Source organism: Crinia signifera, chromosome 3, assembly GCF_055691185.1.
Source record: "Crinia signifera chromosome 3, ASM5569118v1, whole genome shotgun sequence".
Lineage (NCBI taxonomy): Eukaryota > Metazoa > Chordata > Amphibia > Anura > Myobatrachidae > Crinia > Crinia signifera.
In genome coordinates this window covers 194624091-194648788 of record NC_139219.1, presented here as the reverse complement: position 1 = coordinate 194648788, position 24698 = coordinate 194624091, and the positions used below count along the sequence as shown (strand labels likewise).

The following is a 24698-nucleotide window of genomic DNA, read 5'->3' as shown; positions in this document are numbered from 1 at the left end:
CTGCCTGAGGACGGGCCTAATAAAGAACGAAACGTTGCAACGCATCTTTAAGCTTCTGTGATTTCTACGGTGTGAGTGAGTGTCGATATTCTACTGTATGTGTATATATATATATATATATATATATATATATATATATATATATATACAGATATTTTCACACATATTTAAAGCTATGTAAGCTTTTCTGTACCGTCAAATACATAATAAGACTATTTGAAATCCCCAACGATTAAGTACACCATCTAAAAATTAATGTATTTTAAAAAAAAAATACATGTTCACAACAATTTAATTGTGAACTTATACAGTATGTGTTCACCTACCCATGGTGGGTAATATAGATCCACTGACTGATGTAATGATTGGCAAGGTGTACACACAATCAATCTTGTGCATACACACTTATCAAACCTATATGTCGGGCAGTAGAGTTATTTGAATACTCCCATTTTGATTATCGTGCCATACGTCGGCTGTGGCAGCAGCCAGATGTACTAATGCTGTATAGCTGCAAGATATATTGGTATTTGCTGCGTGCCATTTGTTTGTGAACGACATTGTACACACTTGCCAATGTACTCGTCCCGATATAATGAACATTAAATCACATAGTGTGTAGCTAGCTATTCAAGACACTGAGGACTTCTAAAGCCATCTACACACTGGGCGATAAAATTAGCAATATCACTCATTTTAGCCCATCTGAGCCATATCGCTCTTTAAATCGCCCAGTGTGTATGCCTTGCCCAATGACTGATGTGTGCTCCTGCAAGTTGGCAATAACTACCCTCTCTCATCAGTGCATGTACAGATGAGGGAGCAGATTTTTAACGAGGACCAAATGCATCATGTCCCCCTCTACACCCACTGTCGGTGGTTGTCTGTCAGCATCTACAAGCATGTATGTACTTGCTAATGCAGGCACCCTGCTGGGTCTCCGGATGCCACAAATATCGGCAGCAGCGGGGATCACATAGTGTGTATGTGCCTTTATACAATCCATACAGAAAGATTAAACAAACATTTGTCTTGATGAAAATATGCCTAACTACCAGCACTGTGGAGTCGGAGTCGAGGAGTCTGAGTCGGAGGAATTTTCGAGCACCTGGGGTCGGAGTCGGCAAACAATGCACCGACTCCGACTCCGAAAATTATAATGAATGACTTCTCTACTGTAAGAATAAAGAACAATGCATGCAGTGCCTCACGTAACCGCAAAACGAACACGTTAAGTGACCATGAAAAAGCATGCTTTTCATGTGCTTCACTATATGGCACGCAACGCACAATTCGGAGCACCAATACTTATAAATGTATTCTCCCTTGTAGTTTACAACTTATTTCCAACGTTCAATAAGGTTTTCAATACCTCATTGGTAGAAACCACCTGGTGTAGACTCTAAAAATTCATTCAACCAAGCGCTCCCACCATACGCACAACATCATTTTACGCGGATGAAGATCTTGTTTCATGCGCGGGGTCGGAACAGTTATCTACCGACTCTACAGCCCTGCTAACTACAACCTATATTACTTTTACTCAAAAGTAATTATGCCTCTGTACAGATCATTGGTTAGACCGCACCTCAAATACGGAGTACAATTCTGGGCCCCACACTATAAAAAGGACATCATAGAATTAGAAAAAATCCAAAGAAGAGCAACAAAACTTATTAGGGGAATGGAGAATTTAAGCTACGAGGAAAGATTAAGCAATCTGGGACTATTTACACTAGAGAAGAGACATTTAAGGGGGGGCATATGTATAAATACATTAGGGGCCAATATAAGGAACTGTCAAACACCCTTTTTTTCTGCTAGACGGGAATCTAGGACGCGAGGGCACGAGTTTAGATTAGAAGAAAAAAGGGTACTTGTGTCCTAGCAGGGCGCCCAGATTTCCTACATACACTTAGTAGTTAATTTAGTTAATTTATTCATTCACTGCACCCTGAGTGAAATCACATCGCATAGCCCTTTTTTGTGGCGTGAGATGTGAGATGAGATCTCAGTAGTTCATATGGTAAAACAACTAAAACAGCACCACTCTCCACATCACCCCGAAGCGTGGCGAGCCCCGCACGGGGCGGCGGAACGCATCCTCCGACCTTTTCATACCCCCACTATCCATGTCGGCGTGGAGTTGAATTTATGTAGTGTGGCGAGCGCAGCGAGCCTCCAAGCCCGAAGCGTGGCGAGCGGACACGGAATACATGGTAAGTAATCCGCGTACCCTCACCACGCTTCGGGATAGGTGGCTCGCTACACTATATAAAATAAACTCCTCGCCGACGTGGATAGTGGGGGTATGAAAAGGTCGGAGGATGCATTCCGCTGCGCTCGCCACGCTTCGGGGTGATGTGGAGAGTGGTGCTGTTTTAGGTGTTTTACCATATGAACTACTGAGATCTCATCTGATCTCATCTGATCTCATCTCATCTGCGATGCGATTTCACTCAGGGTGCAGTGAATAAATTAACTAAATTAACTACTGAGATCGCATCGCACACATCGCAAGGCAGAAAAAGCCATGCGATGTGCGATGCGATTTCACTACGCGGAATAGCCCACTAAGCAAATAGCTTAGTGAGCGCCCTGCTAGGAAACAAGTACCAAAAAAGATTTTGTTCATCTAGAAGAAAAAAATTCCTTACAGTCAGAACAGTCAAACTTTGGAACTCTCTTCCAGGAGAAGTGGTGTCAGCAGACACTTTAAATATGTTTAAAATATGTTTGGATAAACATTTATTGGTTAAAAACATCCACGGGTATGAATAAGTAAAATAATCTGTCTTTAAAATATCGTAACATACTATACAACAAGGGATAAACTATTATAAACATAAGTTGAACTAGATCTGGGGTAGCCAACCCTAGTCATTGAGAGCTACCAACAGTGCATGTTTTGCAGGTCTCCTCACAGAATCACATGTGAGCTAATTAGCTCCATCTGTGGATCTTTTAAAATGTTTCAGTGATTAATGAGTGCAGCTGTGCAGCAGCTAGATTGTCTGGGAAATGTGAATTGTTGGTAGCTCTCGAGGGCTAGGGTTGGCTACCACTGAACTAGATGGACGCAAGTCTTTTTTCAGTCTCACCTACTATGTAACTATGTAACTATGTAATGTACTCAAATCTGTTTTAATGCACACCCAGGAAATATTAAAGACATACTCCAGTTTCACTATAATGTCAAGATAAAAGTGCTATGAATACTAAAAGGATAAAAACTTATAATCATAAAAGGATCTAAAACTTCGACTTTTCAAGGTACTCTACTATATAAAATATATTATGCTTTTTAAATATTTCATTTTACTATAAAACTAGGATAAATAAATAATAATATCCAAATAAAATATTAAATAAATAGAGAAAGGTATTGTTCCTTATGTTTATTATAATAAAAACATTAAAGAAATAATGCTTTGTCTCTGTTTAGAGCACACCAACTTCATCATAATTAATACCAAAGAGATAAAAGTAACCATAATCATCTCTTTATAAGGCAGAGGCGTAACTACACCATTGTGGGCCCCATAGCAAAACTTTGGAAGGGCCCCCCAGCACTTTACCAAAATGAGGGCGGTGGGGGGGGGGGGGGGGGTTGGTCAGAATAGCAAACGGGGATGGGGATGATTTAGTAGCAGGTATATTAGGTATATGCACAGGACATTAGACATAAGATCAGGACAACAGGGAGAGAACAACACAGACAGGATAGGACATTACACATAAGCTCAGGACAATAGGGACAGGACAATAGGGACAGGACAATTAGGATGACAATAGGGATAGGACAGGACAATAGAGATAGGAGTGGACATTAGGAAAAAGCACAGGACAATAGGGACAAGACGTCCCCACTCACCAAGCATGTATTCAGAGACCCTGCTGTTCCCTGCGCTGGGTCTCTCTTGCTCACATCCGCTGGGTGGGTGAAAGATAAACACAGGCAGCCACTGCTCCCTGCTTGGTCTCCCCCTCACACGCGCTGGGGGGGCAGACAGGAATCGCCGTCAGGTGCTGCTCTCTGCTGGGTCTCTCCCGTTGCTCACATGCGCAGCGGGGGGAGACCTTACACACGATGGGGGGGGGCCCGGCAAGTGCTGCAGTTCCACCGCCACTGCCAGGTCTCTCCCCCGCTCACATGTGCTGCGTGTCCGGAGAGCCGGAGACAGGACACGGGAGGCGCAGGCACAGGTGCTTCTCCCCGTCACAGGTGCTGGGGGGAAGGGGAGAGACAGGAGGTGCAGACGGCAGTGCTGTTCCCTGCTGGGTCTTCACCAGCTCAGAGCCAGCGCAGGAAAAGGCAGGGGAGTGCTTGCTGTCCATGGGGCCCCCCCAGCCGCCGGGCCCCATAGCAGCTGCACCCCCTGCACCCTGGGTAGTTCCGCCACTGTTATAAGGGTATCATTGGCAAAATAAACTGATAAAATAAATTACATATTAAAACTCTAAAGGACATAATGCATGCCAAAATCAGAAAAAAAACTTATTCTCATTTCTTCCTTTTTGTGTATAATACAATGAAAGTACTAGATAAAGGGATTACTACAGTGCATTATACTATGTGGTTTTCAAACACCGTACATCAAATGTGGTTTTAAAACAGTAACCACAGAATATATTAACATGCTGTTTGCATGAAATCTCATGTGATATGTGGTAGACGGAAAGAAATAAAAAAAGAAAAAGCAGACTGCTGCTTTTCAATTGCAAGCATAGGTTTAGCTGTTTAGTTTTGAACTTTCTCACACACGATAGACCAGGACAGTGTATCATTAAGTTCCTTGCTCATTATACAGTTGTTTAATTTCTGCACATATTAAATGCCTACATTGATTTGTCATCTTGGAGCTCTGAATCACCCCAGTGCTAGAAAGACATACCAGGGACAAACTCCCTCTAAAATGAGTAATCTTGGGAACATCAGCAACACACATATAAACATTCCCAAACTCTGTTCCCAAGGCACCCTCAAGGCCCATACACACTGGGTGACTTTGAGCTGAAAGCAGCTCAGTTTACTTGTTTGAGTGACTTTCAGCTCGAAAGCCACCCAGCGTGTATGGGGTATCAATGGGCCACCGATGCATGCTCCAGCATTATCGCTAGTGCAGCCGCTCTTCTGCTGGTATTACCAGCAGATGAGCGACAAAGTGGACTGCTTTCCATAGCTTTCCTCTATGGAAAGGCGTCAGCCCCTGGGATAATCCCTAAAATGGACTACAAACGCTCTGTGAGTATGCAGTGAGCATATTTCAGCCCAGCTATTTTCCACATCATCGGTCACCATACACATACACACTGGACAAAATAGCCAAGTGTGCATGGACCTTAACACTCAAAGGTGTCAAAATGTAGAATGATGTGGGTGCAAGAAGGTTGCTCTCTTCACAAACAAACATTTGAGAGGTGACAGTCAATGTACTGGGCTGTTGGACATAGTGCAGCCACCATTAGGAGTGTCAGAATAGACATACAGTAATACCCTTCCCGACTTCTCCACTACTCCATCCACAGAGACCTTCTGGGCTTACTTCCAGGACAGCCGAGAGGAATGACGGGCCCCAGTAAAATTATTATCCCGTGATTAGGCCACGCCTCCTGTGACCTAATCATGGGAGGCGTGGCCACCTACTGCGATTAGGCCATGCCCCCAAAAATTTTAGTGGGGTAAAAAAAACTGTCTAGTCGAGGGGGATTTTTGTTATACTTGGAGGGGGGGGGGGGCTCAGCAGCAGCAGCAGCACACACCTATAGAATGTGCTGTGCTGAAAGCAGGCTAAGCATGAGCTCTCACACTCTGAGTGAGTTGCTCATGCTGAGCATGCTATCATCACAGCACATGCAGTAGGTGTGTGCTACTGCTGCTGCCCGGGAGGGACAGAGCAGCCAGGGGGGTCGGACCAGGGCCCCTGCCGGGCTCCTCCAGCAAACCCAGGCCCAGGTAATTAGTACCTGCTCCCCCCCCCTCTCGGCAGCCCTGCTGGCAGTTGGTGTAGCTACTTTTTTTTTTCCTTTTCATTTTGGACTGCACTGCAATCCCAACTCTGGAGCCGCCACTGTTATTGAGTACAATTAATATTCTAATGTTTTCAGAGTGATAACATAATTAAAACCAATGTGCATCTGAGCTTGGATTCATTTGACTTTTTCCTATGCACGCTTGAAGCTTCAATAGTTTGGCTTCACTTGATCCTTTCTGATGTAATGTCATTTTGCATGATTTGTCAACTACAGTATACCATGATGCCTATAAACCTCAATGCAGTCGGTTTCTCAAACAATGCAAACAATGCAAGTGGGCATGTAAATACATTTCTACAACAAACAAAACAAAAAAACATGTTTCAGAGGATGTCTGTGAAATCCAGGCTGATATTCTTATCTGTGTAAAATCTGCAAAGGCAATTGCTAATGTTTTTACAGTCATCATTTGGAAGGTTTATGAAATATAAAACCATTAACAGTAGTCAGCATCAGCTTAAATCATGCCGTGTTTACTGTACAATAAAGACCTACATAGTGCTCTAGCACAGTCTAGTCTTCGGAGAGCAATAGGGAACATATGGTGTGCCCAATTACCATGATATTTATGGTATATACACAGCACTGGTACAAAGCATTGCAAGTTACATAATATAAAGTATTGAGATTGAGGTATTTCTACTTGTGATTGCCACAGTAGAAATTCGCATATAGTTTTATTATTAGTTATATTTTATATTATCTACCCATGAAATGTGCACAGCACATGTCAAAGGATTTACTATAGATGAACATAGTCAGTAAGAACTTAATCTGCCCAATTGCACAACAAGGAATTGAAAAATAATGAAAAACATTAATTTTCATAGTGAATTTAAATATTTTATCACTGGCTTTAATTGTTATGTTTAAATCTGTGTTTTGGATATAAAAGTATTGGGACGTACAGTAATCAATGTACTGTAGCAAATTCCCATATGAATATGAGCCAGCTAATGAACCAAATCTTGCTGTCACTGCCATTGTGACGTCTACCAGATTACCTAAACAATCATTTGCTAGATATGATTTCCTTTTTAATTCTGTATTTTTATATTTACATATGCAATTTAATATAGGAAAGTGCTTTCAGAGTTTGTTTTCTTGTTCTACCTGTATATTGCAGTGGTTTATGCTTATATGGACATTTAAATCAAAATCATGAAAAAGGTGGAAAATAATACTGTGTTATAAAGTTATATGTATCTAAATAAACAAATAACACATAAAAATGAAACAAGTAGAACATTACATTTGTGTGTTTATGATTAGCATTTTATGTAGCAGTTTTGTTTTTTAACAAAAAGAAAAAATAAGCAACCGACACCTAGGTGTATGTTGCTTTAAGAAGCGCAGCTCTGCTCAGTAATTCTGACACAGTGAAATTTATATAAAGATGAAAATATTTATTAAAATATCAGACAGGATATATCATTTCATTGTAGAATTGTGCACAATATTAACATATACAGACTAGACATACAACAAATAACATATAAAGACTGCAGCTTTGCATATATTTTTGCTTTGAGGCTGTATCTGCAATTCACAGTACATGAGGCTAACAGGCATTAATAGTTACCAGTCCTGCACTTGGATTGGGACCCTTTTTATGGGTCAGACGCTTGTGGGATAAAGGACAGGATCAGTCTCTCCAATTATCAGATATATATCCGGATATGTCTATAGTGGGAGATTTATTCCTGCTCCCAAGCACCCAGTTTGGGTATATGCAATCCACATATAGCGCTGGTGACTATGATGTCAGAGATGCAGGATCAGGCAATGTGGGGCTCACTCCAAAAACGCGTTTCTCCGCCTGTAAACACGCTCGGCGGTTTCCTCAGTTTTGGAAGCCGCCGAGCGTGTTTACAGGCGGAGAAACGCGTTTTTGGAGTGAGCCCCACATTGCCTGATCCTGCATCTCTGACATCATAGTCACCAGCGCTATATGTGGATTACAAATACCCAAACTGGGTGCTTGGGGGCAGGAATAAATCTCCCACTATAGACATATCCGGATATATATCTGGTAATTGGAGAGACTGATCCTGTCCTTTATCCCACAAGCGTCTGACCCATAAAAAGGGTCCCAATCCAAGTGCAGGACTGGTAACTATTAATGCCTCTTAGCATCATGTACTGTGAATTGCAGATACAGCCTCAAAGCAAAAATATATGCAAAGCTGCAGTCTTTATATGTTATTTGTTGTATGTCTAGTCTGTCTATATTAATATTGTGCACAATTCTACAATGAAATGATATATCCTATCTGATATTTTAATAAATATTTTCATCTTTATATAAATTTCACTGTGTCGGAATTACTGAGCAGAGCTGCGCTTCTTAAAGCAACATACACCTAGGTGTCGGTTGCTTATTTTTTCTTTTTGTCTTTCTAAAAAAAAGGCCACACACCTTTTTGATAAGAAGCTGCAAACCTGGTTCAGTGATTAATATTCGATGTGTAAACATTACACTGTGAATGCTTTTAAGAGTATCTACATATTATTAATTTGGTGTGACTTTGTGACCCTGCTTAGCTAGCGCTCTTCAGTAGCCCTAGAGCTACTAATCTTTTCCTAGTTTTTTAACACTTTCAAATAATTTTCCATCAATACTACTCCTTTGACTATTTTAATTAACACCTTTTTACTCATTTATCAGCTTCTAATACACAGATTTTGCTTATTATCAACACTAACACCTTTGCCTTTCACCGGAGTGCTGAACATGGGTGGCTGGCCTTCATCGACTTTTGTAGGGTTCTGAGCTCCAAACTTAAACAATATAGGGATCTCCAGTGTCAGAGACCCTGTGAAGTTGGCCTGGAGGCTTACCTAATTTTTGCAAATATAGGTAAAGCTGGATACAAATTATACAACATTTTAAATGGTATAGCTGATCCTGAAGGGTTCGGAATGAGAAATCATTTAAATCGTCCAGTCTGTATGCTCCATCATGAGGCTGATGAACATTTCTACTGGTTGTTGGTTGCTTCTTCTGTTCTTTTGATTTTGCAGAATGATTTGTGTATACTGTTAGCAATGGCATACTCCTGGATGTGGCCACTGACAATGGGCCTGATACGGAGTTGATATCAAATACAAAATCTTTCTCAAATGGTCTAAACCATGTGCACTGCAGGTGGGGAAAATTTAACATGTGCAGAGAGAGTTGGATTTGGATGAGTTATGTTATTTACTGTGCAGGGTAAATACTGGCTGTGCTATTTTTACACTGCAATTTAGATTTCAGTGTAAACACACTCCACTCAATTCTAACTCTCTCTGCATATGTTAAATTTGCCCCACTTGCAGTGAACACGGTTTTGCCCATTTGAAAAAGATTTTGTTTTTGCGATCAGGCCCAATATATTTAGCAAGATTGCACAGTGTGTATGCGCTATATTGTTTGTCCGGGAGTTCATGTGGACTTAACTAAGATCTCTAAATTTTCTATCACCGTACAGTGTTCAAGTATTATTACTGATATCTATGGGTAACATAGTAATTAAGTCCATCGAGTTCAACTACTGACTTGAGTAAGGCCCCATACACACCAGAAAGATCAGGATCGTCTAACGATCGGCTAACGATTTTGTGTGCACTTTCCTGCGGCGCTCTCCCGTGGCCTTTTAACGATGTGCTAACGATCGTGTTCTATGTTCCATGCGATTTACTAACGATGTACTCACGATACGACATCGCACATGATGGTCGTACGACAGTCGGATGTGCGGATCGTGAGTGCATCGTGAGTGCACTGGTCACGGTCGTTTTTGGAATGTAAATAAAGGGCCGGGCTACCAGAGGGGAGACAAGGGGGGGACAAAAGAACACAAAGAATTATGGGCTGGGCTAGCAGAGGAGGGTAACAAGACTAGGAGCCATTTTGCAGGACCTCATTTCTGCTTTGTGACTAGTGAGGCTTGGTGTATACCTGCTGAACGCTGCACATTGCTATTTTTGTCTGCTTTGTTTTTGCATTCCTGCTGAATGCTGCACATTGCTATTTTTGCCTGCTTTGTTTTTGCATTCCTGCAGAACGCTGCACATTGCTATTTTTGGCTGCTTTGTTTTTGCATTGCTGAACAAAGTGTGTTTTTTTCCCCCATTTTGCTTTTTTGAATTATGGATTCGTTCCAGCAAGATTTCCTGCTTTCCTACATTGTGCTCAGGGTGAGGAGGATGAGGGCCCAGCGTAGGAAGGCTCGATCCTGCTGGACCAAGCAGTGGCTCCTGGGACGACAAGCGCGGTCTCATATGCCCCTGCTGATGGAGATTCGCGAGAATAATCCCCAGGATTATCGCAATTTCCTTCGCATGGACGATGAGACCTTCCAGGAGCTGCTGCGTCTGGTCACCCCCCACATCCAGAAGCAGGATACCAAGTACCGGATGGCTATCCCTGCTGAGGACCGGCTGGTGGTGAGCCTCCGTTTCCTGGCTACAGGACGATCGCTGGCGGACCTCAAGTTTGGATCCATCATCTCCCCGCAAGCGTTGGGACTCATCATCCCGGAGACCTGTAAAGCCATCGTGAAGGTCCTGCAGCATCAGTATTGCAAGGTAAGGAAAAATATACCACACACTTGTAGTGAAAAGATAACCTTTTTTATTTAAATAATGTAACTGTGAGTTTCACAAATACTGATAATTTTTTTTTTTTTTTACAGTATAAATATAAAAATTGCCAAAAAAGTTATGCAAATATCAAAAATATAAAGCAAATGTATTGTCTTTGTTCGGACATGAGGTAGATCTCAGTATGACACATGGTGCTTGTGCAGATAATGCATGTCCCCTCCACCTCACGTGATGCATAGTGCAGATGCAATAGTCCTGGCACCATTGATATGCACTATGTGCCACGTGGCCATGTCCTTTGTCTGTACCACAAGTACCATGTGTCATACAGCACATTGAGTACACATAATTTTTAAAAGTGCTTTGTGTTGATTTAAATATTGTTATCCTAAATGCTTATATAGTAATGTTGTTTATTTAAATATTGCAAGAACATTATATTAATTGACTGGAATGCAGCAAGGGGGCAGTATGGCAGACGACGCATGTAGCGCGGACAACAAAAGCACCCTCATGCATCCATGGCGCATAGTGCAGAAGTAGTGGTCCCGGCCCCATTGCTCTGCACTCTGCGCCACTGTAGCATGAAGGTCCTTTCATTGTCTGCACAACATGCACCATGTGCCATACTGCTCCAAGCATGGACCTATAGAAAGAACACACATAGCATATAAAACATAGGCAAATTGCCCTAAAAATAACAAGGCATTTCAAATGCTTCATTGCCGTGCGGCAAGGGACAGTATGGCAGACGACGCATGTAGCGCGGACAACAAAAGCACCCTCATGCATCCATGGCGCATAGTGCAGAAGTAGTGGTCCCGGCCCCATTGCTCTGCACTCTGCGCCACTGTAGCATGAAGGTCCTTTCATTGTCTGCACAACATGCACCATGTGCCATACTGCTCCAAGCATGGACCTATAGAAAGAACACACATAGCATATAAAACATAGGCAAATTGCCCTAAAAATAACAAGGCATTTCAAATGCTTCATTGCCGTGCGGCAAGGGACAGTATGGCAGACGACGCATGTAGCGCGGACAACAAAAGCACCCTCATGCATCCATGGCGCATAGTGCAGAAGTAGTGGTCCCGGCACCATTGCTCTGCACTCTGCGCCACTGTAGCATGAAGGTCCTTTCATTGTCTGCACAACATGCACCATGTGCCATACTGCTCCAAGCATGGACCTATAGAAAGAACACACATAGCATATAAAACATAGGCAAAGTGCCATAACTACTAAAATTATTTTAACTTAAAACCAAACCAGTGCCTCATTGCCTTGCAGTATGGAGCAGTAGAGAGACGGCGCTTGTAGCGCAGATAAAGAAAGGGACTCATGATTACCTGTTGCATACTGCATATACAATGGTCCCGGCCCCATTGTTCTACAAGTATGCAACAAGTCAGCATGGCCATTATCTCCGCCACAAGCACCGTGTTACATACTACTCCATGCCAACTGCGAAATAATTGTATGGGATGCGGTCATAAATCTTGCAAAACCGGTGTATCATCCAGGTTCGTGCTGTCTCCCAACAATGTTGTATACATGTGACTGTACCGGGGTGGGGTCTGAGGTTGGGTACAGGATTGTCTAATGGGCGGGGTGTTTAAAGGCAATGATGCAATGGCTGGTGAGGGTACGGCAGGCATCTGTTGCAGCGTCTGGTGCAATGGAAGAAGCCCCATCAGTGTGGTTTTGATTGACAGGCGGCCCTGTCGGCCCATAAACAGGAGTTCGCTTGTGACGCGTTCGAACGCCATCTGTTGGTCCGGATGTAGCTTCCGTAAGCCATCAGCCATGTACTTTCCAAAGGTGTCAAACTGATCAGATGGCCTACGCAGCACCTCTTCGGCTCGAACCAGAATATCATCGGTTTCTTGTTCAGGAACTGCCTTGGTTCTGCGTTTTTTCTTTTTGCCAAATAGTTGAGGCGGGGTGGGGGTTTCCGGAACTCCATAGATTGTTCCCGATGAGTCTTGTGGCTCTGGGGTTGGATTAGGGGTTGAGGTGTGGACCACCTCTATCTCTGTACTTGTTGTCTGTGGAAAAGAAAACAACAACAATTAGTTAACATCACCTTCTCTTTTTTTAAGTTCCCCAACACCGTTCAGGAGTGGCAAAACATCGCTGCTGAATTTGATGAGGCGTGGAACTTTCCTAATTGTGGAGGAGCCATCGATGGGAAACACGTCCGGATCAATCAGCCACCCCACAGCGGTTCGTACTACTTCAACTACAAGGGGTACTTCAGTATTGTGCTGATGGCTGTGGTCAATGCGAACTACGAGTTCCTCTTTGTGGATGTCGGCAGGAATGGTCGGGCCTCAGATGGTGGAACTTTGAAGGACACCAAGTTCTACCACAGGCTCGCCTCCAACACCATGCACTTGCCCACAGCTCAACAAACCAAGCATGGGCTGAACTTTGTATTTGTTGCGGACGAGGCATTTGGGCTTCATGAACACATCATGAAGCCCTATGCCAAGCGTGTACTGGACCACGACAAACGGGTGTTCAACTACAGGCTCTCCAGGGCACCCCGGCTTGTGGAAAGTGCATTCGGGATAATGGCCAGCAGATTCCGCATTTTCCACACAGCCATCAACCTCCGGCTGGATAAAATTGACTGGGCCGTCATGGCGTGCTGCGTCCTGCACAATTTACTTCGCCGCAAAGAAAGGGCACATCGCCCGGCAGGACCAGCACCGCCGGAGGACCCAGATGATCCCAGGGAGGTTGCCCCAATTGTGTCCCTGGAGATGCCGGCCCAGCAGTACCGGGGGACAGCACGAGCCAAACAGGTCAGGGACCAATATAAGGCATATTTCAATGGTGTTGGTGCTGTCCCCTGGCAGGAAGACCACATTTAAAATCTTTTTGGATAAAGGAACAAAAAAATGATTGAAAGAAAGAAATGGGGCAAAGGGGTGATATACACATTGGACCAGTACTTACTGATAACGGCTGGGAACTTTCATCCATGGCCGCTGTCACGTCATCCGCCTTGCCTTCCACCATCAGGCAGAGCCCTCGCCTTGGCACCTCCTGGCTGAGTGTGAAGGTCAGCAAGTGGTAGTACCACAGCGACGTCTCATACACCTCTCCGGCACCAGCACCGGACCTTTTGGAAGACTGTATTTTTTTATGTTCTTTAAGAAACACAGTCCGCAAATTCTGGATCTTTTTACGGACCCATTCCGTATCAGCCTCTGGGTTGTAGCTCTTGCTAAATTCAAGGAGATCTTGCAGCGCTTGAGCTCTTTTGATTTTATTACTATAGTCTTTCGACTTTGTCTTCCAGAGGCATTCAAGTTCGCGGTATTTCTCTATGAATGCCTCCACTAACTCCTGTTCTTTGACCAGTGCCTGGGACATTCCTGCCAAAAAAAAAAAAAATTTGACAATAGTCTATGTACATATTTTTCAAATGTCAATAGTTTGGTTAATATAAATAGTAGTTAAAATTATATGTTTCATTAAACTGTATATAATTAATAAAAATAAATGTTTTGTTTTTATACATTTAAGAAATTTTAATAAATCATATTTCTATACATTTATCATCTTTACATTACATTTAGTGGTGGTAGCATAATATTTGGTAGGTAGGCCGCAGGGGAAGATTGGCGGCTGGGCTGGCATAATACATCTGGGCACCTTTATTGGTGGGCAGCGGGGACCCAGGTGGGGTGTTGAGGTCAGCGGTGGCCTGGTATGGGCAGCGGGGACCCAGGTGGGGTGTTGAGGTCAGCGGTGGCCTGGTATGGGCAGCGGGGACCCAGGTGGGGTGTTGAGGTCAGCGGTGGCCTGGTATGGGCAGCGGGGACCCAGGTGGGGTGTTGAGGTCAGCGGTGGCCTGGTATGGGCAGCGGGGACCCAGGTGGGGTGTTGAGGTCAGCGGTGGCCTGGTATGGGCAGCGGGGACCCAGGTGGGGTGTTGAGGTCAGCGGTGGCCTGGTATGGGCAGCGGGGACCCAGGTGGGGTGTTGAGGTCACCGGTGGCCTGGTATGGGCAGCGGGGACCCAGGTGGGGTGTTGAGGTCAGCGGTGGCCTGCTTACCTGCTGTCAGGTGCGCGCAGTAGAAGTGTGCTCCCTCGCTGCTGCATCCACGGGGCAATATGGGTGCGGTAGGAGTGTCCAGGAACTCGCGCGAAAACACGGATCGGATGGATGGTCGCGACGACGGAAGCACACTCAATGTGCTAACGATGTGCATATGATCAACACACAATCTGCGGGCGGATCGGCTGATTCTGCTGCAGGAGGCAAAACCGCCAATGCGACATACGAGCTGACGGGAGCGCGCATCCAATCGTTAACGACCACAATCGTGAGTAAAAAACAAACGATAGTGATAAGATTCATGCACAACCGTCGTTACGAACGATGAATTGTACCCTAATCTTGCATTAATCTTTCTGGTGTGTATGGGGCCTAAGTCATATCGATAGGATTCCCTTAGTGGCCAAAAATGAATCTAGTTTTGATTTAAATTCATTAACAGTTGCTGTAATCAGCCCCACCAGCCGGGTGTGCTAGGACAAACCACCCTACAGTCTTTGCTTCTTGTCTAGAATTACCTCTTCTATTATGCACCAGGGGGGTATTACGAGAGTTATAGAGCAGCGTCCATTCTGTGTTATAATTAATATTTTATAAACTACAGTGTATAAATTGTAGTTTCAACAAGAGTACAGCAAGACAAAACTACAGTCACTTACAGGTATGTGTGAATGAGCAAATTCCTTTTATTTGCTTTTATCTGATATCTTTAAAGTAAAATTTCTATTTAGTTTTTCAATTTCAGCAGATAGATTTGTTACTGTGATAACAGACACACTGGAGAATATGGTATAGCAAAAGTAAGTCTCTACAACTTTATCTTTATAGTATCAACAATGTAGTTACAGTATGTATGCAAAGTAAATATCTGACGAATAAAATGTTGTAAAATAAGTAGCTTTTTATCTTAATATAATATATAAACTGCATTCAGAAATAGATTGCATGTTTATTAAAGTGAAAATTGTATGTTCTGATATTTATATAAGGTACTTGTGTATTATAGCCGCGACAATCGCATCGTATACCATAAGGCATACGATAGTATGCGATGCGATATTGCGCGATGTTGTACAATGGCATACAATTTTAAAATTGTATGCCATTGTATATGGCATACAATGCCATACAATGCGATGGGATGCGATTAAAAATTGTATAAGCACCCTAATGGGTGCTTACAATGTTAAATGCACCCTAATGTTAAATGCACCCCCACGCCACCCCCCCACTATAAATGTGAACCCGAAGCGTGGCGAGCGCAGTGAGCCCGCGACGGGCGGCGGTACGCGTCCTACGACCTTTTCATACCCCCACTATCCACGTCGGCGGGGGTATGAAAAGGTCGTAGGACGCGTACCGCCGCCCCGCGCGGGCTCGCTGCGCTCGCCACGCTTCGGGTTCACGTTTATAGTGGGGGGTGGCGTGGGGGTGCATTTTACATTGTAAGCACTCATTAGGGTGCTTAAAATAACCCATTAGTGATTGTACAATTTTTAATCGAATAGTGGTGTAAAATCGCGTTGCATCACATGCCATCGGGTGTATGGCATACAATGCGATAAAAACATTGCAAGACCAACATCGGGGGCGCCGCTATAATACACATGTACCTTATATAATTATAATTATTTCAACAGGAATGATGGAGTCTTTAACCCTTTAAGTGCCAACATCTCTGTGAGATATGTTCAAAATATCAGGTAAAAATGCCACTGTAGCTCATATTTGTTATATAAATTCAAATAAAAAAATATTTTTGTATATATATATATATATATATATATATTCCCTATATAAATGAAACATTGCAGGTCATTATAAAGATAACAATGTTTGATTGGCAATTTTCGCACCTATTTTGACAATTTCACTTGGCATTAAAAGGGTTAAATCATAGTATTGAACTGTGAACCACTACATACAGTATCTGCAGATATATGCAACCAAGATCTCTGTATTATCTGATTATTATATGTATATTTCTCATTCAGTGTGCAATTGGGATACAAACTGTTTTTTTTCCTAACCAGATTTACCCCTCCCTGTTGGCACCTGAATGACATTACCTCTGATTGAGCAGCTTGCCAATAAAAGTGTTGTGCAGTTGAGAGAGGCATAGATGGGTCAGCATTAGGAGGGATGGCTGACACCTGAGTGCCATTGGAGAAGCCAGGGGTATCTCCAGGTAAGCTGGCTCTCAGATGTTGTAAGCCATTATCATGTGGCCTTACACTGGGCTATTAGGCCCAAAAATTTGTTATTGTGCATGGGATGGGTTTGGGAGTGTGATTCCCTCTTTGTTGGTATGGCTGGTCTGCTCCAGGTTAGCACACCCTAACACTTTATTAACATTTATGTTTTTCCCTATCACATTGTATGTATTATTTTAACCACACCTTCACCTCCTTACATAGCACTTATGTGCTTCTTATTAACACCTACTAATTTTCATTTGTGTGCTGCCCTGGAGTAGTCAGCCTGTGCCGGCATATTGGGGGCCCACACCCCAGACCCATACCCAGTGTTAGGGACCCCCAGTGACAGAGATGCCTTGACGTACGGCCTGGGGGCTTAGCCCTATATCTGCAGATATATGCAACCAAGATCTCTGTATTATCTGATTATTATAAAGATATGGGGGTCTTTAAAGGGTTCTTATCTGAAACAATGTATGTGTCATGTGAGGAATTTTACCTATCTATAACTTTTTTAATGTCTTAATAAATATCAAGTGGATTATACAGACTAATAGGCTGATTATCATTTAACGGTATCATTGATATGAAGGTTTTCTAATAGCATCCAGAGAGAAATATCCTTTTTGTCCTCTGATCCAAGAAACTCTTTAAAAGACTATTAGGGTCAACATATTTAGGAAATCAATCTAAAAACTGCATATAGAGGGTATCAATCTAACATCATGAAAGGAGTACTACCGCATGGCAAACAGTGTCATTGGACATTTACCACTATAAAGCTCCCCTCAGGAAATTCTGATTTGTATATAAACCAAACAAATACAGGCCAGATTTATTATTACACACAGGATAAGCTAAGATGCACATCAGTCCTAAATCATCAAGTCATGCTGTAAGAAGGTTATCTATTTTGCATGAATTGTTATCCCAACATGTTTCGTCCAACAGGACTTCGGGACAAAGTCCTGTTGGACGAAACATGTTGGGATAACTTCGGTCACCTGTTCCTCGCCGCACTGCCTAAGATAAGCTGATTTTAAAAAATGAAATATTTTTATTTACTTTCATTGTACCAGCTGCTATTAGTGATCTTTTTTAAAAAACAGTAGAACATATTTTACAAATTGTATTTATAGTTTTCTCTCTCCATTACTGTTTATTTGGTCTGTTTTACTGACAAACACAGTCTTCCCCATTTTTTATTGTATTCATTGTCATCCCCCAGTTTTTTAGATAAAATATCTTTTTGTACACAGATATATATATATATAAGACTGATTTGCAAAAGATAATAAACCATGGTGGGACACTCAAATATTCACCCATCCATAGGGATACTTCAGATAGCAGTCGACGAGCCCGTTTCGGCTTTCCAAGCCTTCATCCTGGACTGACTCATTCAAATATTTGAGTGTCCCACCATGGTTTATTATCTTTTGCAAATCAGTCTTTTTCTGCAATGAACTTTTTTGCAATGAAATTCATTGAGCATTAAATGCAATTGATCTACTTCAACTAAATGTTGTGCTGCCTATCATATTTCTACAAGGATACATGTGTTTTATATTATTTCACTGAGGATTTCTGCACCCGCTCCATAGAAATATCAATGAGTGCGGTCCATACAAGTTTATATATATATATATATATATATATATAAAATTCCTATTATGTCCATTATTAATATGAGGCAATTGTCATACCACATGGGCCCATTTAACAGGATTTAGACAAAATAATATACAACAACTTCCTATCAGTGCTCCATTGTAAGCAATTTGGTAAGGCAAATGGTCAAGTTTGCACCAAGTGTACTTAATACATTTAACATGACATTATGGGCCTAATTCTAGTTCACTCTTTCTGACAAAATCCTTCTTAGATGGACAAAACCATGTGCACTGCAGGGGGGCAGATGTAAAATGTGCAGAGAGAATTAGATTTGGGTGAGTTATTTTGTTTCTGTGCAGGGTAAATACTGACTGCTTTATTTTTACACTGCAATGTACAGTAGATCTCACTTTGAAGTAAAACCCCACCCAAATCGAATTCTCTCTGCACAAGTGACATCTGCCCCCCCCCTGCAGTGCACATGGTTTTGTCCATCTAAGAAGGATTTTGTCAGTAAGAGTGAACTAGAATAAGGCCCTATGTGTATTGCACAAGAGAACAAACTAGTCACATAAATACATTAATGACAGACATTAGAACATACTTGCTTACCTGACTCTCTCCTTTAGGGAGAAAATACTCTGTGCCTGGGCTTCCCTGGTAATGTAGGATTGTCATCCCCTGTGGTGAAACACCTTTCTTATCAATTACCTAACTCACCACAGGGGATGGCAATCCTACATTACCTGCGGAGTCCAGGAACAGAGCATTTTCACCCTGAAGGAGAGGGTCAGGTAGGCAACCATGCATTAGAAAAATGATATCACTGCAAATAGCAGAGAATATTCACTTACCTTTACTGCTATTATACTGAATGAATATGCAGAGGATGACCAACAATAATCCACTCTTACAGTTCATGTTGAGAGTTGCTTACTCAGAGCTATTGCACAACAATTATTTTGCAATTAAGAAAAATATGCAGTCTGTCTCCGCTACTTCATTAAAAAATGAGTTGACTTGAAGTTCGGTTCTGAATGAAGATTCACACACTGTCGATGGAACTGCAGCTGTCCTTTTTTAATTGTTCAGTTGTAATTGCAACTAGAGTGACAACATTGCAAAACAGTGCCTGTCTGGTATAATCTATTTATCTACTGCTCAGACTTAATCCTTCTTATGGGACAGCTGGAAGGGTTGTCTGCATCTAAGTAACCTGCTGCAGCGACATGTGTTCTTAATCAAATAACACTAGTTAATAGTAAAGTCCAGGTTTAATGCTCATTGTTTGCATGTTGCCCACTTCCCTGTGGAATATGCAGGATGTATAGTAAATGAATGCAATGTGAATGTATGAGTGTGAAGAAATGGCACATGCTAATGGCTCTATGGCATTATGACTACTAAATATGATTACTGTTCAGTATTAACTCTGTGTTCCCGGAGATTACAGGTTGCCCTAACCAGGAACCCAAGTTACTTAACTGCTTAGAGTAAATCTAATTTGAGGAAATGTAATCAGGTTTACTAACCCTATGTTGTTGGTACTTAGGTTTAAGAGATTTTAGGTAATCAATATTTTCTAAAAAAAAAGATTTTTGTTACTCGTGAAACAAACCAGAAAAAAACTGTGAGTTATAAACATTAATCTTCTTTAAATAATTCAAGCATTTACTGTTCCAGTTCTTTGACCATATGGCTGCAATTTTGTTTTTATATATAAAGTAGGATCAAAGGTAAGACTTGTGTAGTTCTGTATGATTTTATTCTAAATTTGGTTCAATATTCAAATATTAATTCAATTTAATGTTTTAATAAATTAAATGGAATTTTATAAAAAAGGTATACAGCCCTTCCTGCTTCAAAAAATAAAATAAAAAATCATATACTGTAACATATACATGAGCATTAAAAAGCCTGTATGGTTCAATAACCATACAGGATTCCATTATGAATCCATAACCAGCCAAATAGAAGCTGCTAGCTAGTGCTGGTTGCCATCATTATCAGTCTTTATTTGCACTTCTTCCCCCATGGCACATAACTGATACAGCTTTGTATAAACATACTTGCTTACCCTAACGGAATGACCAGGAGACTCTTTAATATTGGGTCCACCTCCTGACTCTGATAGATGGGAAAGCATCCTGTATGCCCCTGTCCCCCCACATCCCCCTCCTCCGCAAGTACAATGCCAGCATTTGAGGTTCTATGGGGAGCGGTTGGTTCTGATATGAGGCAAATTGCATAATTTAGCCCTGCCACCTCCATGTCAACCAGTGAATCCTGTTATTTCCTATAATGAGGTGGGGCTTGATGATGTCAGACTCTGTACCTGCCTCTGGAAATAAAAAAAATGAGTAGACGAGTATGTTTATATTTCTGCGATGGTGTGTAGTTGTTCAAAATTATACACATGCTAACTGTACTTGGCCTCCATTAGACTGGGGCTATATTTATTAAACATAATTATCTCATCTTTTCAGCATCAATGCAGGACAATTTGATATTTGTTTTTCTCCATATTTTAGTGCAGTGAAAAGTTTGTCAAAATCACTGATGTCACATTTCTGAAAACACTGCCTCACCTCTCTATAATTTTTTTGTAACAGACTTATTGCCATCTCCAGATTTTGTTAAGCAGGTTTTCTTCCCTCCCTTTTCAGTCCCAGCACTACATTCCTATTAACACATATTGAGCCTGATTTAGAGGTGGATGCAATATTCATTTCAGACACAAGAGGACACTGTTTTCCATTTGCACGCGCGTCACAATGTGCATGCATCCCAATTGCAGAGGTGGATTTAGGCCTTGTGGGGTCCTAAGCAAGACACCGATTTGAGACCCGACTTCCTCAAAGATCCCTTGGCCTTCCACCATTGATTTTTAGCAGAAAGAAAGATAGTCTGTCAAATTTAATCACACTGTCATAGGCCCCAGATCTGACCACAGATCCCCTGGGTCACAATACTGGGATGAGGTATGACCAATTAAAGAAGGTGTTGCCAGAAAATATAAAAAATGAAACCAATCTGCAAATTGGCTGCTAGTTCTCCAAATAGTTCTATTTCACAATGGAATTTTATAGAATCTGAAAAGAAAGGGTGAGAACAGAGCCTAATGGTTGTTACATCTGCCTTGTCTCACCACTAGGGGTCATCAAACACCTTTGGACTTGGATTATACTTAGAGAAATCAGGTGCCTGGTGATTGAGGTAATAATCTTACCTTGGACACCTGTGAGATGTCTTTTTAGTCTGCCTGATACCAGCACTCAGGGCTGGTCATCGTTTGTTTGTTCCTATTTTGGAGGAAGCATTTCCAGCATCTGTCTTGCTCTTCAGCCTGTGTCTTGTACTCCAGCCTGTGCCTTGCATTACCCTTCCCAGTGTGATGCTTGGTGAGGTCTGATACCTGTTCCTGTTTTCACTTGCCTTGTTGCAAACAATGTATCCTGTGTTTTCTGTTTTCATCATTATACATCTTGTATTCATCTGCAATCAGTTTGTCTTGTGGATTTCTGCTTAAACTCCAGGGGTTGAGTATGACACTGGAGTAGTAGTCACACCACTCTTATTGCACATGGGAGATAACAAATGGACTCGGTAGAACAGCAAATTTCTCATTCCCATTGCATCAGGGTCCTTTCCCATCAATGCATACAGATGGCCATCTAAGGAAACGAATAATGGATATAGTCTAATATTGCAAACACACTTTAGATGTTGTGGCAGGATGAGTGCACTGGGTGCAAACATATCTATTACCAAATATCACCTCCCAACATGAACCATTCCAGGAGGCTGATCAGCTGTTGTTCTCTCCTGTCCTGGTCCCGGTTCCTTGCTTCCCTGTCGTGCACGCGGCGTGGGTTCTCCCTTCATGCTGATCTAATAGTCTTTGTAAGGAGGTCTCGCGTGGCTTCAATGTATGTGAGCATATATATAGATTTTTTTTAAATAAAACCTTCATTTGGCTCATTTGGCTCACGTTTCCTATCAGCTACATGTGTTGGTCCTTACAGAAAAAAGGCTTCACACTACATCTCTATAAGAAGCTGGTGGCACGCAACTAATTAAGGACATTGAGGAGGTGTGTTGAGGAGGTGTGTGTGTGTGTATGTGTGTGTGTATATATATATATATATATATATATATATAGTGAAAGGATCAAATACGCTGAATGGGTAATAAGCCTTTATTATATTCAGCAGGTAGACAGCAAACAGGTTTTTACAGTCAGAAGCCACAGCTACAACAGGATGGAAAAACCAGCAGATACCCGCAAGTATAGCTAGGGTTAGCTAGTTTTCTCCACTGCACTACGGTAAATTGATTGTGGAGCACACAAACTACTATCTTCCCATTGCATTACAGAAATATTCCATCCCTGCAAAAAGCTCTGAAAAGAGCACTAAACATATTGGTATTGCATTTTATTGCACTTTTTTTTACTTTATTTTATTTTTAGCACTTTGCTTTATTGAATATAATGTTGGCAATTCAGATCACAGCTTAAGCAGGTTTTACAGAAGGCAATTCATAGGGCTATTTCACACGCTCTGGCTCCTGCCGGGTGGCGAAATCCCGCATGGCCACACAGTAGTTTACAATGGAGGGGATGGCCACAGCCCAGCAGCCTTTTCTTCCAGTGGTGGGATCCGGTTGCAACCGGGCGGCCGGGCCGTGGCCGTCCCGTGTGAATGGACACAATAGTGTCCATTAACAACTACTATGCACGGCACGGCTATTGGCCGTGCGGGTTTTCGCCGCAGGAGCCGGAGTGTGTGAAATAGCCCATAGGCTTCACCAGTGGGTACAGCAATTCAAAGGTCTATAGCAAACCCCAAGCCTAATGCCCAGCCAGTAACTTGCATTGGAAAGCTTGACCCTCTGCTCATAACATATATTTAAGAGCAAACCACAGGTGTTGTTCATTAGCCCAAATAGGATATTCCTCAGGTATTAGGAAAACCTGGACTGTGCCTATATAATATTTCAAAAAGAAAAATAAATCTGTCTTAAACCCCTATATAAAGTATGGATAAATTGAAGCAGGGAGCAGCATACTACAATATATTGGCTTTCAGTTCACGTTTAGACCAAATCGATATCTCTATTCCATGAATCTTGTATTTAACATTTTTCTTCACTGCATGGTACATTAAAATTGTATTGTGCGCTATCATGTTTTTCTTTTAATGCAGCAAACTACAGAAACTATTTGGAGGCATTATTAGTCACAAAAGCCCATGAAAAGGCTTCAGCAGGGAGCTTACATGTTCCAGGCAATCTTAAGTCATGAATAATTTAAAATGATTATTCTCTCACAAGACAAATTCATTCTACGTATTTATTTCTCATTCTCTTTGCACTTTGCTACTAACTTTGATAAAAAAGATAGTGGAAACTATTAATCATAAACACTCATTATGGTCAACAGAGAATTATCAGGAGACAATCCTTTTCCCAGTACTGTTGCATTTAAGCATAGGTCACATTTAATTAATATGAAAGAGCATTGCTGTCACAAACAATTATATAATTTGAAAATATGAATTCACTGAATAAAGAATGAAAACCTGTAGCAAACAGGTCATTGCAATTGTGGAAGAGATAAAGGCTTCATAAAATAAAGATTCTGACAATTATGTCTACAAAGCAAATTTAAAGTTAATTGTCCTCCTCTTTCTTGTCTTCTCATTCTTTACTTACAGTATATCCCGAATTCACTTCACATAACTATATATTTATTTCTAACAATGTATGGACTAGACACGAGACACCGAGACAAATTGGGTTAAATGTAAAGACTTTTATTTATTTGTGTTTGAACCTTTTGCAATGGAAACTGCTAAGGGTTGATTCAGTGGGATGGTACCCGCTTTACAGCGCTGCGGATGTTGGGAGTCAGAAGTCTGACAACGGCACCCAAGGAGCAGAATCCCAACGCCTGGTAAGTATGCTAACCCTAATACTCCCCTACCCTCACATCCTAACCCTAACCATACCCCCTCAATGTGTAACCCTAACCCTTCTTTTTTAATGTGTAACCCTAACCCTCTACCCCTTGTAGCCTGAGGAAGCTGGGATGTTCTAACCCAGAGAAATGTGTTCAGCTACATTTGTACTGCATACTATATGACACTTGAACATTCATCATATGGATTCTTGAAAGTGATCTC

The 24698-nt window shown here is 41.8% G+C and overlaps 1 protein-coding gene across 1 annotated transcript in view; it reads right to left on the bottom strand.

Annotated features, from left to right (window-relative positions):
• IMPG1 (interphotoreceptor matrix proteoglycan 1) overlaps window positions 1–19858 on the bottom strand; it is a 391168-nt gene extending 371310 nt beyond the window's left edge. The window contains exon 1 of the mRNA XM_083177174.1: window positions 19368–19858. Within this exon, the coding sequence (XP_083033300.1) occupies window positions 19368–19434 (67 nt within the window). The 5' untranslated portion in view covers window positions 19435–19858. The remainder of the gene's footprint in view (window positions 1–19367) is intronic.
• Between the last annotated feature and the right edge of the window lie 4840 nt (window positions 19859–24698).